At 43.8% G+C, this 16,148-nt stretch overlaps 1 protein-coding gene across 1 annotated transcript in view; it reads right to left on the bottom strand.

Moving 5' to 3' along the window:
* Positions 1-1,510: 1,510 nt before the first annotated feature.
* LOC137299716 (zinc finger protein Xfin-like) overlaps positions 1,511-16,148 on the bottom strand; it is an 82,389-nt gene continuing 67,751 nt past the window's right edge. Inside the window, exons 10-11 of the mRNA XM_067968652.1 lie at positions 10,834-10,952; positions 1,511-1,968 (exon numbers count right to left, since the gene is read on the bottom strand). Of these exons, the coding sequence (XP_067824753.1) occupies positions 1,824-1,968; positions 10,834-10,952 (264 nt within the window). The 3' untranslated portion in view covers positions 1,511-1,823. The remainder of the gene's footprint in view (positions 1,969-10,833; positions 10,953-16,148) is intronic.

The following is a 16,148-nucleotide window of genomic DNA, read 5'->3' as shown; positions in this document are numbered from 1 at the left end:
TGGGCTGAGAGAGTTTTGCAGCATGAGAGATCTAGTCAAACATTTAAGCTAGAATGTATTAACTGTTTGGATATGGACAGATTACATTTTAAGCTCATCTTTTGCCTCAAAGGAAGTGACCTTTGCATTTCTAATCTTTAAATCCAAAACCTGAAAGTGCATATAAAGCTCCAAGAATTCAAGCCAATGCTATAGCCTTAATAATAATTAATCAAAGGGAAGATTTTTACCTTTTTAGACAGGCAGAATGATGTGAATATTGAACTAATGAAACTTAACACAAAAACATTTTATTTCAATGCAAAAAAAATCCAAGCTAATATCTGTTCTAAATACAGACATTTTAACTTTTTCCAACACTGGAATTCTAAAGATTTATAGAACGAGGCAATACTTTTCAGCAAAACTAACACATCAATCCATTATAAAAGTAAAATGCCATTTTGCCAAAATTCACAGAAATTCTTAAACAGAGCATTTGGCAAGAAACTCATTTAAATCAAAGTGCCATTTAAATCACTAACCAAAAATAAAGGCTATCCTCCTTGGACAGCAATGGCTCTCAGTTCCTGCAGTGTGGGTTTACCACTCAATCTTAATCATTTTTTTTTCCACGATTCCATATTTCGATTTATGGAATGATGTTCTATTTAGTGAGACAGCACATAGGAATGAGGCAGGTCAGAAATGTAACCTATTGTGTAAAAAGTACAATTCTAAACAAATCCATTGAAGAACTTTCAAATATGATAACTTACAACACCAAATGTATACTTCATTTTTGAAGGTGTATGCGCACCCGTATGTGTGCGGGGTGACGGGAAAGAGAGAAAATGGGTTGCTGTTTAATATTTTCTAGGTGCACCTTTGGGAAATGCCTTCTGGGACCTAGGTCCACCATCTTCTTGAGGTTACATTTGAAAAAAAAAAATCAGGCAGAGGAAAGTTATTTACTACACTGAGGTCAACAATGTCTTACTTTTTCCAATACACTGATTGATGGTTTGAAATTTTAATCGCTCGTCTTCTGGGACAGCAGAAAGAAAGCAGAATGGGGGATTGGGGGGGCAGGGGGGAACAGACAACATCGGCCTGATCACAGCACCAGGATCCATAACACAAGGATGAGCTCGCATGTTTTCCACATCAATATACTTTAACTGTGCTTAAAAAAGGTCCTTTGGTTGAGAATGTGCTGTGATTTCTGCCGTGTACTTTAATGCCTTAATAAGCACAGTGGGTGGGAAAATAAAGCATGCACAGGTATGTGCTCACCATTTCACAAGCAACTTATGTTGTGGGCTTCAGCAAAAAAGTCATTTTTCAAGCACAGTACTGATGTGAGCTTCAGGTCGACATATAAATCAATTTTGATATGAATTTTTTTTAAAAAAAAGCTAGAATCAGCATGTGTATGCAACAATAACTGCAAACATGACTAGCCAATCAGAAGCAAGCCCAATATGCAAACTCAACGATTCAATATATACAAACATTACATTTTCCCCACTATACAGATCAGGTCATAATAGGAATGCTGTCTTCCCAATTACAATAAATCACAGAATTGGAGTTATATCCATATTAACTGCTGCTATGAATTGTACAATTAAGGCAAATTCTAGTCAACAGGTCACTGCCTACATTTGGACAAAAAATGCTTTATTAAAACAGCATATAAATTGCTGCAGTCTTTTAAGCATAGAATTATACAACCCTCATACAGTCTGCTAGAGTTCACTTATTAAACATCACTGTTCATCATTTTATACCCAGATATAAGCAAAACAAAACATAAAAGGAACACAAATACAATTTTGCATTTATTCCACAGGAGCTCCAACATGAACCACAACAGTGATCCGCGAAGATTCCGGGACAGTGTTTTCAGAAGACAAAGAGCCTTCTCTGTCCTCATTCAGAGTTTGTTCTTTCTGGTTTCCTCTCAATAGCTCATCAGCTCCCAATCTGGTTAGTACAAAGACATCATCAGCAATGGTCACAAAACAAACCAATTTAAAAACTACTAGATTCAGTGTTACTTGTTCCATAAATAAATTAGCATAACACAAGGATCAGAAAAGGCCATCTAACCTAAAGAACTGAGCTCTTCCGTCGCCTTCATGCCCGCTTCTTTGGCCAGGAGTCTTCCTCCCCCCCCCCACCACTTTCTCCCGTCTTCAGAGTTCTTGTTCCACCTGGACCTTTACGCTCTCGATCCTTTCATTGGGAACTGCCGGCATGACATCAGCCATCTCAATTTCTCTACTCCCCTCACTCACTATAACCTACTTCCCTCTGAACTTGCAGCACTCCGTTCTCTCAGATGCAACCCTGACATTGTCATTAAACCTGCTGACAAGGGCGGCGTTGTTGTTTGGTGAACAGACCTCTACCTTGTGGAGGCTGAACACCAACTCACCAACACCTTCTCCTACCTCCCACTAGATCATGACCCCACCACCTAACATCAAGCCACAGTTTCCCAGACCATCACTGATCTCATCTCCTCTGGAGATCTTCCCACAGCCTCCAACCTCAGTCCCCCAACCCCGCACAGCCCGCTTCCCAAGATCGACAAACAGGACTGCCCTGGTAGACCCATTGTCTTAGCATGTTCTTGCCCCACAGAGCTTATTTCTTCCTATCGTGACTATTTTTTCTCTCCTTGTCCAGTCTCTTCCGACCTACATCCGCGACTCTTTCAACGCCCTCCGACACTTCAACAGTTTCCAGTCTCTATTAGTCTCCTTTTCACCATGGTCGTACAGTCCCTCTACACCTCCATCCCCCACTAGGAGGCCTGCGGGCCCTCAGTTTCTTCCTTGAATGGAGACCCAACCAGTCCCCATCCACCCCCACCCTTCTACACCTGGCTAAACTTGTTCTTACATTGAACAACTTCCTCTCTGACTCCATTCACTTCCTCCAAATAAAAAGGTGTTGCTATGGGAACCTGTATGGGTCCTAGCTATTCCTGCCTTTTTGTGGGATACGTGGAACATTTTTTGTTCCAGTCCTACTCAGGTTCCCTCCCTCACCTCTTTTTCTGGTACAGTGATGACTGTATTGGTGCCGCTTCCTGCTCTTGCCCCAAACTCGAAAATTTCATCAACTTTTCTTCCAATTTCCACCCCTCCCTCACCTTCACATGGTCCATCTCTGACTCTTCCCTTCCTTGACTTCTCTATCTCCATTTATGAGGATAGGCTGTCAACTAATATCTTCTATAAGCCCACCAACTTCCACAGCTATCTTGATTACACTTCCTCTCACCCCACTTCCTGTAAGGACCCTATTCCATTCTTCCAATTTCTCAGTCTCCATTGCATCTGTTCCAACGATCCCACCTTCCACACCAGATCTTCAGATATGTCTTCCTTTTTCCTCAATTGAGGATTTCCCTCCACTGTAGTTGACAGGGCCCTCGACCATGTCAGTCCCATTTCCCGCTCTTCTGCCCTCACCGTTTCCCCTGCCAGAACTACGATAGGTTCCCCCTTGTCTTCACCTTCCACCCTACCAGCCTCAAGGTTCAACGGATCATCCTCCCTCATTTCCGCCACCTCCAGCGCGATTCCACCACCAAACACATCTTCCCCTCCCCTCTCAGTATGCTGAAAGGGACCGATCCCTCCGCGACACCCTGGTCCACTCTTCCATCATCCTCAACGCCTGCTCACCTTCCCGTGCAAGCACAGGAGATGCAACACCTGACGTTTCACCTCCTCCCTTCCCACCGTCCAGGGCCCCAAACACTCCTTCAAGGTGAGAGTGATTTACTTGCACTTCTTTCAATTTAGTATACTGTATTCGCTGCTCACGATGTGGTCTCCTCTACACTGGGGAGACCAAAAGCAGATTGGGTGATTGCTTTGCTGAACACCTCCGTTCAGTCCCCAAGCATGACCCTGAGCTTCCGGTCGTTTGCCATTTTAATTCTCCGTCCCACTCCCACTCTGATCTCTCTGTCCCTGGCCTCCTACACTGTTCCAATGAAGCTCAATGGAAGCTCGAGGAACAGCACCTCATCTTTCGATTAGGCACTTTACAACCTTCCGGACTCAACAATGATTTCAATAACTTCAGATCATAACCACTGCTATATTTTTTCGGACAGCGGGTCCTGATAATGGTTCTGCCGTTGTCATTTACAGCTCCTCTTTTATTTATTTACTTGTCCCATTACCACCCGCTTTGCCTTGCACCATCATCCCTTTTGTCATTTAATCACTCCTGCCCTCCACCCCATCACAGACCTACCCTTTTGTTCTTCCCTCCCCTCCGGCTCTGTATTTAATTAAAAACTGTTAAATCTTTACTTGTTCCAATTCTGACAAAAGGTTATCAATCTGAAACGTTAACTCTTTCTCCCTCCACAGATCCTGCCTGACCTGCTGAGTATTTCCAGCATTTTCTATTTTTATTTCAGATTTCCAGCATCCGCAGTATCATGCTTTTCATCTAACCCAATCCCACCGTCTGTGGGCTTCAGACTGACTTATAGTGAACACACAAAAACTATTTTAGTATTAAGTTTAAAAATTGCAGAATCTGAAACATTAACGTAACAGTAACTGCAATCACAACTAGCCACTCAGCTGACTGTACACTCAAAAATTCAATATATGTAAAAACCTTTGCTTCATTGTAACACCCAGTTGCATTTTGAACATCCTCAATGTTTCTGCCTCTTTTATTCTTTCCAGATGATCATTCCAGTCTTTGAATAAAGAAGCTCTTCCTAATATCAATTTTAAAATTTTCAATAACTTAAATTTATGTCCTTTAGTCCTACTTCTTGCTTAATTTGAATATTCTAAATTTACTGTTTAGTGCATCATTTAATATAACTCAATGAGGACAACCCACAAGCACCTTAAGGGAAAAATTCGATAACAGCCATTTTCAGGCACGGCTAGCATGATGCGCTATTATCCCATGCCCGATGGCCCCTACGCAGGCAGCACGTGAACTTCGTGCTGTCTGCTAATTAGCATGATAGCTCCATGCAGCCAGATACCTGCGCTGCCGAGAGGCTGCACGGAGAATGAGGAAGTTGGAAATGGGGCGTGCTCAGCACACGTCATCAGCAGCCTGCACCTCAAAGGTGCAGGTGCACATTTTAAATGGGACATGCACAGTTCACTAAGATGGCCATGAGGATGGCAGGACTGGCGCGAGAGAGGGCCCCACACTTCTCCGATGATGCACAGGAGGCCCTGGTGGAAGGGGTGAACGAAAGGAAGGCCAACATGTACCCGCAGGGTGGCAGGAGACCCTCCAGGCTGCAGCTCCGCAGACATTAGCAGGCTGTAGCAGAGGAAGTGAACGCCAGGAGCACATGGCTACAGTGTCAAAAGAAGTTCAATGATTTGACACAAATGGTTATGGTGAGTAAATGCAAGTGTCAAGTAGCACATCCTACCAACTGCACCACTGCTCCACGCATCACACTCCCCATCACCTACCCATCAACAAAAACTGCCCATCTGCCCATCCATACGCAACGCTGCAGTTGGCATGCTGCATCTCACCCGCACATAGTATCACACTTGCAGGCCACACAACCACCACTCAGGTCACACACACGGGCAGCTATTCGACCACGACAGGCACATCACCCACAGACCTTACAGGATTCTCGCTGACACATTGCCTTCTGTCTTGCAGGAGAAGGCGCATAACAGCCGGCAGCAGGAGAGACCTGAGGGTGGAAAGGGACGCTTACACGTCCTCACCCGCCTAAAGGAGACAGTGCTTCGGATCATTGGGCGGGCCGTCGCTGCAGCCGTGACAACATGCAGCACTGTGGGTCCTGATGAATGGGGTCTCTGCACATCTAATGCTGCTTCTCCTTTCCCACATCTCCCTCCTCCCATTATCTTTTCTAACTCACGTGCTGTAGATGCTGTCGGCACGCACATCTTACTTGCTACTCTCCCCACTCCACAACTGAACCTGTTTTCCTTTGTCATTGCAGATACCCAACAACAAGGTGGCACTGTCCGAGTAGGAGAATGAAGCCACACCGTCACTCGATGTGACACTTGCTTCCACCAGCTCAGAGACTGACATCGCGCATCCTTTAGAGGCTAGGTTAGAGGAGGGATCTGCGCGTGGTGAGACACCGGGTACAAGTGCGCAGGAGCCGGGGCGGGGGGGGGGAACGGATACCACAGGTGCCAGCTTGCCGGAGGGTGAGTTCACTCACTAATTCTGCTGCAGAGGAGTCAGATGAGGACTTTAGCGAGCCAGGCTACAGAAGATGGCCGATGGGCGTACGTCACCAAATGCTTGGGGCACTGGAAAGCCTGCCAGAAGGCCTGCGCACAATGAGAAAGGGCATGGAGGAGTCCAGCTCCAACATGGGACAGGGCTTTGCGCAGAGCTTGGAGCCCATCCTTTCCAACATGGAACGGGTGGCCACTTCCATCATCACACCTGTGGAACCCACCATGATGCAGCGCCTGATGGCCGATGTCATGGCTTCCATTGCAGCGCAAACCGATGTCATCAAAGGTCTGCAAGCTACGGTTGCTGCTCAGACTGCTGCAATGGAAGCTCAGATTGCTGCTATCGTGGCTCTGAGGACCACTGTGGAACGGGGCTTCTAGGGCATCACAGCTGATCACCATTATTGCGGAGGCACCGCCCCGGGAGAGTGGCAGTGGTGATATGGCAGTAGGACGACAGCATTTCTGCTCCCACTCCTGCCACTCTGCCAGTGCCCTTGTTGTTGCCTATCGGCCAGCCAGGCCAAACTGCTGCAGCCCATGCTGAGATGGTGCAGTCTGAAGCCGGGACCTCCCGGCCCAGAGCTGCTCAGGGTTATTCTTCAAGGCTATCTGCATGCTCCTCCATTGAAGGCCTGCAGCCTCCCACCACCCATGCTCCAGCTACTGGGGAAGCACTTTGTAGGAGCACTAGGATAGGTAAAGGCACACAAACAACAGGCACTAAGGGAATGCACAAGGGTGAATAGTTCTGTTCTGTTTGCATAATTTCATTTATTCAATGATAAATGTGACTTTGAATTTGCATTTGGTGGTGGTTTTTATTTGTGTGATGAGCTGAGGGGGAAACCAATGTGCAATCAGATGGAAGGCGATTTACTTGTCTTGTGGGAGCAGAAAGATGGGGAGTGTAGGACTGTTGGTGAGATAGGGGATATAGTTGACATTATTGATAGCGGGCACGGATCAGGCGAGCACGCAGAGCCCTTGCAGACAAGGCGTGTGGTCCCTGTTACCCCCTTGCGTCTTCCTCCACTTCCTCTTCTGGCTCCTCCCCCTCCCCTCCTCCTCCTCCTCCACCACCTCAGGGTCTTCTTGGATCATTGGTGGCAAAGGCTGGTCCCTCAGATGAGGTTGTGCAGCATACCACCAGGAATCTGCCCACCCGCTCTGCGGAGTACTGCAGGGCTCCGCCAGACTGTTCCAGCCAGCGGAAGCTTTGTTTGAGGAGGTCTATGGTGTGCTCCACGACTTTGTGGGTGGCACGTATGCGTGGGTTCCTGACCGGAGTCACGAGCCACGGCGTGAGGGGATAGCCCTTAACGCCCAGTAGCCAGCCTTTGACATGCTGAGCCGGATGAAAGATAGCTGGCACGATGGACTGCCGCATGACGGAAGTGTCGTGACTGCTCCCAGGGTAACGGGCATCGACCTCCATGATTCGATGCGTGTGGTCACACACCAGCTGCACGTTGAGGGAGTGGAAGCCCTTTTGGTTGACGAAGACGGCAGAGTTGATATGCGGGGCGCACAGGTATGCGTGCAGTCAATGGCACCCTGCACCAGGGGGAAGCCAGCAATGCGAGCGAACCCCTGTGCTCACTCATTCTACTTGTCTCTGTCAAGGGGGAAGGTGATGAACCTGTTCCTCATCTGGTACAGTGCATCTGTGAACTCATTTATGCAGCAGTGCACTGCATACTGCGAGATGTTGCACATGTCACCAGCAGAGGCCTGAAATGATCTTCAGCTGTAGAAATTCAGCGGGTTGGTGATCTTCACAGCCACAAGCAATGCTGTCCTTGCCCTGCTCTGAGGCTGCAGTTGTGGCCGCACCAGTTGTCAGATCTCGGTCACGGCTTCCTTGGTGAACCTCGGGCGTCGGATGCAATCCTCCTCGGTCATGTTGAGGTAAGAGAATTGGTCCCGGAAGGCCCTCATTGGATAGGACCTCCTGCTCAGTGCCCTGCGCCTCCTCGTCCTCCCTCTCCTCGCAGCTTGACCTGCTGAGTGTGGCCTCTCTGCATGCTCCCAGTCGTGCTCAATGCCCAGCGGGAGCCCTAGCAGACCACCCATGGTTGCCAGGAATATTGTTCAACCATGGTTGTAACTTTCCGAACCGTAAGACAGTACCTGCCAAACCGCTCTTAAATGTACTCTAGGAACTCTCAGTAAGTATAGGGAGCTTCAAAAAACTTCTTATTCCACCAGCAGCCAGAAGTAATAATCCAGCAACTAACCTGCAACGCCTATATGGTCCCTTTAAATAGCGCTGGTGGGGGTTCCTCCAGGCAGTCGGGTTAAGATTGTGCGTTGAGTTGAGCGTTAAGTCCCAAAATGGTGTCTATCACTTTAAATCAGCGTTGCACACTGATTGTATCCATTTTCCCCTTACTTTCCATGCTTCTGGCATTCGTTATCTGCGCCTGGGCTAACTCCTATACCAAGATAGTGGCACGCTGGAAGTGTGCATGCGCAGCCAAAACGCCATCTTGGCGCTTCGGGAGGTCGCGTAGCACCGAAACAATAGCCGCTACACAGCCCAATTTAGCGCCCACTGTTTCTAAACTATTGAGCTTAGATTCTCAAATCCTTCCTCAAAATTCATCTCTTCACTATTGGAATCAATCAGTGCATCCTCTCCACTGCATGTATAGATTTTTATGGAACTCATGACCATAATTCATTCAGTGTGATCTGACTAGTGTATTGTGGAAATCTTTGGGCATGATTTTATCAGGGAGTCGGGAAGGGGGTGGGGTGGAATTCCTGATGGTTAACTCGGAAGTACAGGCTTCCTGGACATCCTTACGATTTTGACGTAAGGACGTCTTTTTTTTTGTGTATATTTCCTGCCTGACAGGCCAGCCTGATCAACAGGACGGGAGAGCAGTTAAGGAGAGAAAGTGAAAAAGGTAAATGTTAGACTGGGGGGGGGGGGGGGGTCGAAGATCGTGGTGGTGGGGAGCTCGGGGTTCGAGTCGCTGAGGTATTTTTCTATGTTAAAAGGTATTATATAAAAGGGAAGTTGTTGTTGACTCAAAAATAAAAATCACAGGGAACCCCATCCCTTTAAAAGATTTCCCTGGCTGAACAATATACCTCCAACTAGAAGCAAGTACATAGCAGAGGACTAAGGGAGGAAACCAGCCCTCTTTCTTCCCACCGTTTTCATTAAATGCTAGAGATAGAGACAAACAATTAGTATCACAGTATGTTACAGCACAGGAGGCCAATTAGCCCATCGTGCCTGAGCCGGTAAATTTTTTTTAAAAAACTATCTGGTAAGTTCATTAATAGATTTTTTGAACTTTGAAAACCATCAGTCACATTCAGGTTTGCTATTTCCATTCATGTTCAGTTCTGATTTGTTGCTGTTTTGAAATTGTGAAATTTGAGCTCATCAGGTGCCCAAAATGTGGCAACCATGATACGATGGACAAAATATCAATTAATTTTCAAAACATTAACAATGCAATATTAACTCCTTACCTGGGACTATTCCACATATTCACAATTCATTAGGGAAAATATTCTTTTGATCTCTATATGTTTTACAATTTCATATTCACAATCTCAGTACAAGTTAGCTAGCATGTTTACATTCACTTTGTCTGTGCCTTGCAGCATTTTAAAATGATCCTTTTCAATCTTCTTTTCTCTAGTGGAAGGAAGTTTAATTCTGAATGTCTGTTTATTACAACATTTTTAATCATCCAAGTCAATCTTCTGAGTTCTCCAATACAGTACCAATCTGAAAGCTGTATAAGAAAAACTGCACAATATCCTAAATGAGGTCTTTACAATAAATTATATAAGGTTAGAATAACTTTGTTTTGATTTCTAGTCAAATGCCTTCCACATGCATACCAGTACTGGACTAGCCCTCTTGTTCGCCTCACACTAAATGGATACTTAGTGAATGGTGAAATTCCACAACCAAATCCCTTTACATATATATATATTTTTTTTTTAAATGGACACCAATTCACTGTGTATATATTTCATGCAAGATAAAACATACTTGGCTGAGGAAATATTTACCTACATCCAATTAATTTGTAAAAATGGGTTTAAATTAATGGTCAGAATTTCTAACCGGGTTCGCACCAATACTCGCGTATCCACTCAAACTACTTCCAATTAGATGGTGGAAACTAATTAAATATTCAAATACACTTATCAGGATTCAGAAGTTTTTAAATTGTCTGAAATCAAATGCCTGCATTAAAGGCGGAAACAACAATTCCACGTCTGGGATAATTTCCTTTTACTACCTCTCCACCAAAACACAAATCAACAAGATCCTTGCCTGCAGAGAAAGCACATAGCTACAGTGGCATATTAGGAACAGGTGATGACATTGCCAGCCTGTCCCAATTTATGTGAAACATCCAAAGAAGAGTTCTGTGAGGTGTATATCAGAATTCCATTGATAAATGGGGGGTGTAAGCACATAGTTGCTACAAAGATTGGCCTCTAATTATTTAATCTACAAAACTTAAAAATGTTTCACAGCTTCATTACTGTGAAATCTGAGATCAAATCACTATACTGGTTGTTACTGGCACTTATTGCTCAGAACAGTGCAACTTACAGAGTGTCTCTGAACGTGGCATATCCATTCCGAGGGATCCAGGAACCTTCGGCCACAAAATTCACAGGGAAATCGCGTCGCTTTCGTTGAACGGTAATGTCTTGTGCACCTTTGAATCCCTTGAAGGACAAAAAGGAAGGTAAATCTCTGGGGGGCCTTAACACAGCATTTTATATACTGAACCTTCACTGCAGCACATTCTTTTATTTGTAGTGACCATTTTGGAAAAATAACACACCGCCAAAGGCTATTCTTTTCATGCCATTATGCCCAAATAGTTTATTTACAGAGTAAGTATCTAGGTCTTTTACAATTATTGCTGTTGTGAACTCATGTCCAGTTTCCACTGTTTGAAAGATTTAAACAGTATGATCTTCATCCTTTGAGTTGAAGGCATCCTCAACATACTACCAGAAAGATCACACCTTAAAACCATTCTGCCCAAGGAAAGGTCACAACTGAATGTCCATTTAAGATTTTTGAGATTATGGAAACATTGTCCATGTGCACTTTTTACTTTCATGTCATACATAAATCTCAGAGGCATGGTTCACTTTATTTTGCCCCAAAAAACTCTGAAGAGAAAGGGCACCACTAACAAACGTGACCCAGTCAAAATGAAAGTGCATATGCAAAGCGTTAGATCAGGATCCAATTTATGTCCATGAAACCAGACAGTGTCTAGTGGTGACCACCTTTCACTAGGAGACCAAAGATGAAGAGTGTGAGTGTGAAGTTGAGCCAAAAATTGAGCAACTGCTTCAGGGATTGCAACTTCTGGTACTGCACGTAAATGTCATAGACCATTTCATCTTCACCACAAAATGGGCACAGGTTTCAGCTCAAGTTAGTATAAAGACTTGTTAAAGTCAGAAATCCAACAGTTAGATTTACTGTCAGGGGTACAAGAGTCACTTCCAGGATGGAAGCTTCACTTGCACGAGATCGCATACACTAAACCACTGTAAGCCTTATAAGTATAGTCTACTTCTTTGGGTCTTGTGGCCTGCTTCTGCAAATCAGCTCAGACTGCCTTTGTTGAGGCCCAAAGCAATAACTGCACTTCAGATAGAGACACCCAGGATGGTTATGTTCATATTCTGCATCACAGCAGTTGAAATGCAATAATTGCTCCAACAGAGTGATCAAAGTTGCAACGCAGGATCATCCCCTTCCTGGAGTTCTGCATCTAACTGTCCTGCAGAGATGGATGTGACTCCAGGATGATTCTCCTGGGCTCAACTGGGTCTTGTAGGAAAGAGGGAAAAGATGCTTTCTGAAAACTCAAAGGGAGATGATGGCAGAGTAAAACCTCATCTCTTCAATCTCTACCGCATCAGTAAGGAGCCCCCTACTCAGGGCAAAATGCAGCACCTCTGTGGGATGACTGAGTGTCCAAGGCTTTTATGCAGAGAGCAATAAAATGGTGCTGGAAGAAAATGAAGAGAGATTCATAGCAAAGCTGCAGGAAGGCATGCAAGCTTCCTCCAACACTGCAGAGTTCACTTTTTGAGTAAGAAATCTTGAGAATGAGCCCTTTAGCACCAGACTATACACCTACAATAGGAATCAGTAACGCAAAATGGAGTTGAATCCACTTAGGCACACTAATTTAGACTTCTTTGGGGGCAAGGATGGGTTCATCTCTTAGGTGATTGCCTACTGCCAGGGAAGCTGACTGTCTTTTGTGGTGCTTTAACACTGGTCAGTGCTGGGGTGACCTCCATTTGTACCAATCAAGAAAGGGAGTGCAGACTAACAAATGAGCATCAACAACACAAAAAGTCAACTGGAGCACAGCCCTTGGTGCCAGGTGGTAAAGAGCTCAACTGGCATTGAGCTGGCATTGTATCCCTGACAGCATAAGCTGATTCTGTGCCATCTAAGCGATAGTTTACCATTTTTGGACTGAATGAAACATGTAATTTGAGGATCCAGTAAAGAATTTCAGTGGACAGTAGTGGAGAAATCACAGGAGCTTCCACAAGTAGCCATGCTATTCTTACTGGACAGGTGACAAATGTAGTAGTGTTGACTATACAATCTTGGAAGCCTGGCTACATTTCTTTCAGTGCTTCAGCCCGCTAGATGGAATTAGTTACTGGTGACAAAAGAAGTCACGAAGTGCAGAAACAAAAACCCATGTGTCATTTTGAGACAGTATGAGGGTTAGAGCATCTTCAGGCAGGTTATGAAAACAATCAACTGGTGCCTCAGACCTGGCTCCCACTTGTATGGCACAGGTGCGAGAAACATCTTGTAGGCGATGTTCCCAATATTATAATGTTGCATCAAAATATTACCCTTCCCTGCCTAAATGGTCACCCAAGGTTAGCCTCACCTAATTACAACTTCCTGAATAACCTTGTGCTCTTTTTAACACCTTACTCTCCTGCACTATGAGCCTTAACTCTTTACTTTGGGTTTCTCAAAAAACAAGTGGCCCCTCTTAATTAGTTCCCTTGTGCCAAAAAGCAAGGAGTTGAGCAAGAAGGTACAGAACTGCATATGGAAGAGATCCCAGCTCACTAAGCCAAAGGAAACCACAAAAGAAGCTTGACAACATCCAGGACAAAGCAGTCCGCTTGATCGGCACCCCTTCCACCAGCTTAAACGTCCACTCTCTCCACCACCGGCGTACCGTGGCTACAATGTGTACTATCTACAGAATGCACTGCAGCGTGTCATCAAGGCTTCTTCAGCAGTACTTGCCAAATCCATGACCTCCACCACCTAGGGAACACAATCACCTGCAAGTCCCTCTTCAATTCACACACCATCCTGACTTGGACATATACTCCCATTCCTTCATCGTCGCTGGGTCAAAATACTGGAACTCCCTATTGTGGGAATATATTCACCACATGGACTGCAGCAGTTCAAGAAGGCAGCCCACCATCATCTTCTCAGGGCAACTAGGGATAGACAATGCAACGCTCCTATCCATTGAATGAAGAAAGAAACCCAAAAATAACCAAGATGCACAGAAAAGTAACGCCTTCCTCCACAAATCCTGAATACACAGGATACTCAAGTAAGATGGTTTTTCAATTCAAAAGATTTTGGTTACTCCTCTACCAACCTGTCCAGATTGGATGAAAAACAACGATGAGGCACCATCAAGATATCAAGAGCATTTTAAGAGTCTGCATCTCTGTACTCATTGTTGTAATTGTTTTTAAGGGGCAAATCTATCATTTTATTACATACTACTAGTAAATTGCCCATGATTATTGATGAATATTAGATACAAGATGCCCACTACACTGGGAGAGGGACTTCAGAACTCCTATTGGCCACCTGCAACTACATCATTACAGGCAACTGTTCAGTTTCAATGTTAAACAAACATTGACAAAAGCATGGCCAAAAATTGTGATGACAGTAAATGCGCACACACACAAGGTTTTTAATAATTACTGGTCGACTGCCCATTGCTTTGCACACAGGATATCAACATCAAGTGTATTCTTGAAGTGAAGTGGGGTTAGAGGGTGAGGATAATTGGACCACAGTATGCAGATATAGGTATACAGATATAATTATAATTATTTCCTTATTTTTATATAAAACTTTAAATAAAGATAATATAAAATTAAAGAGCAAAACTTATGACAATTTAGGAAACAGAAAAATATTTGCTTGCTGCATAGGAGTATCACTGCAGTACAAGTTAAGGAGCTAGGAGATACAACACCACCAATGATGGGAGAGTAATTACAAATATGGACATAGGAATTTATAATTGAAAAAGGTGATACAAAAGTCTGACAAAATCATCATGACAGGAAGTAAGATTCTGAGGACAGGAAGTGTGTGCAGATATAAGACTTTTAGGTTCACTGGATTGATTCCTGGGATGAGAGGGTTGTCCTATGAGGAGAGATGGAGTAGAATGGGCCTATATTCTCTCGAGTTTAGAAGAATGAGGTGATCTCATTGAAACATAAGATTCTAAGAGGACCTGACAGGGTAGATGCTGAGAGGATGTTTCCCCTGGCTGGAGAGTCTAGAACTAGGGGACATAGTCTCAGGATAAGGGGTCCGACATTTAGGACTGAGATGAGGAGGAATTTCTTTACTCAGAGAATCGTGAATATTTAGAATTCTCTACCCAGAGAGCTGTGGATGCTGAGACATTGAGTATATTCAAGGCTGAGATCGATGGATTTTTGCACTCTAGGGGAATCAAGGGATATGGGGATCGGGTGGGAAAATGGAGTTGAGGTCCAAGATCAGCCATGATCTTAATAAATGGCGGACTATGCTCGAGGGGCCTTGTGGCCTACTCCTGCTCCTCCTTCTTATATTTCTTATGTAAATAGATTTGGTGTGGTCTGCCAGATAGGGTAAATATTGCATGTAACAGTCCCCTGATGTGTACATACTATATGCCGCATGGGTTCTTTGGAACTGGATCAAGTGTTTTAATCTCTTAATGCACGAACTAACAAGTCAACTCCACTGCAGCAAGTAAAAGATCAAAATAACCCAATAATCTTTTAGTAAAGTACTAGTACTGCTCACTTTTCTCTTCACCGTGGCTTTTCTTGAGTCTCTTCCTTTGGAACTCTTCAATTTCTATAACTAGATCTACTTCATTAAGGTTAACCTCACCAACCAGATCAAAGTTGCATTTCACCTATTTAATAAAGATACACACACACACACACAAACACATTTATTGCCAAACATGATTATTTACAGATTAATCATATGACAGGTCAATGTAAATTATAAAAAAAAGTCCCATGATAATTCAAGCAAATATTAGAATAAATATCCATCATATTTAACTGACTAGAGTCTGATCAACACTCTGAATGGCATCAGAAACTGCAAATATACTCCCCAGGGTTTTAAAAATTAAGTTAATCAATAAATTTATAAACCACTGATTCATTTAAAACAAAATAAATACAAGTATGATTTTATCTAAGATGCATGTATGATTCGATCTATTTTTGATGAAATAGATACAATTAGTATCACTTGGCTTTGAAAATAAAACACATCATGGAGAAAGTCTTGAAACTACACTGATCACCAATGATGAATTTTAGCCTTGATTTTTTGGCACTAATGCAACAGATTTTACAAAATCAGAATTTAACCAAAACAATGATTCTTTTGGCAAAAGATGATGAAGCTAAATATTAAAATAAATTATGAGCATGGTAAAATCCTCATTATACAAAAAATTTCTTGTTCATCACTGCATCATGTTTATTAGCCCTTAAACTCACTAGTTTAAGGGCTAATAAACATGATGCAGTGATGAACATCTTGGACCAACCTTTTATATTTCAGCTCAT

The sequence above is a fragment of the Heptranchias perlo genome, chromosome 29, assembly GCF_035084215.1.
Source record: "Heptranchias perlo isolate sHepPer1 chromosome 29, sHepPer1.hap1, whole genome shotgun sequence".
Taxonomy (NCBI): Eukaryota; Metazoa; Chordata; class Chondrichthyes; order Hexanchiformes; family Hexanchidae; genus Heptranchias; species Heptranchias perlo.
The sequence above is the reverse complement of the archived record's forward strand: the minus strand, read 5'-3'. Positions and strand labels throughout refer to the sequence as shown.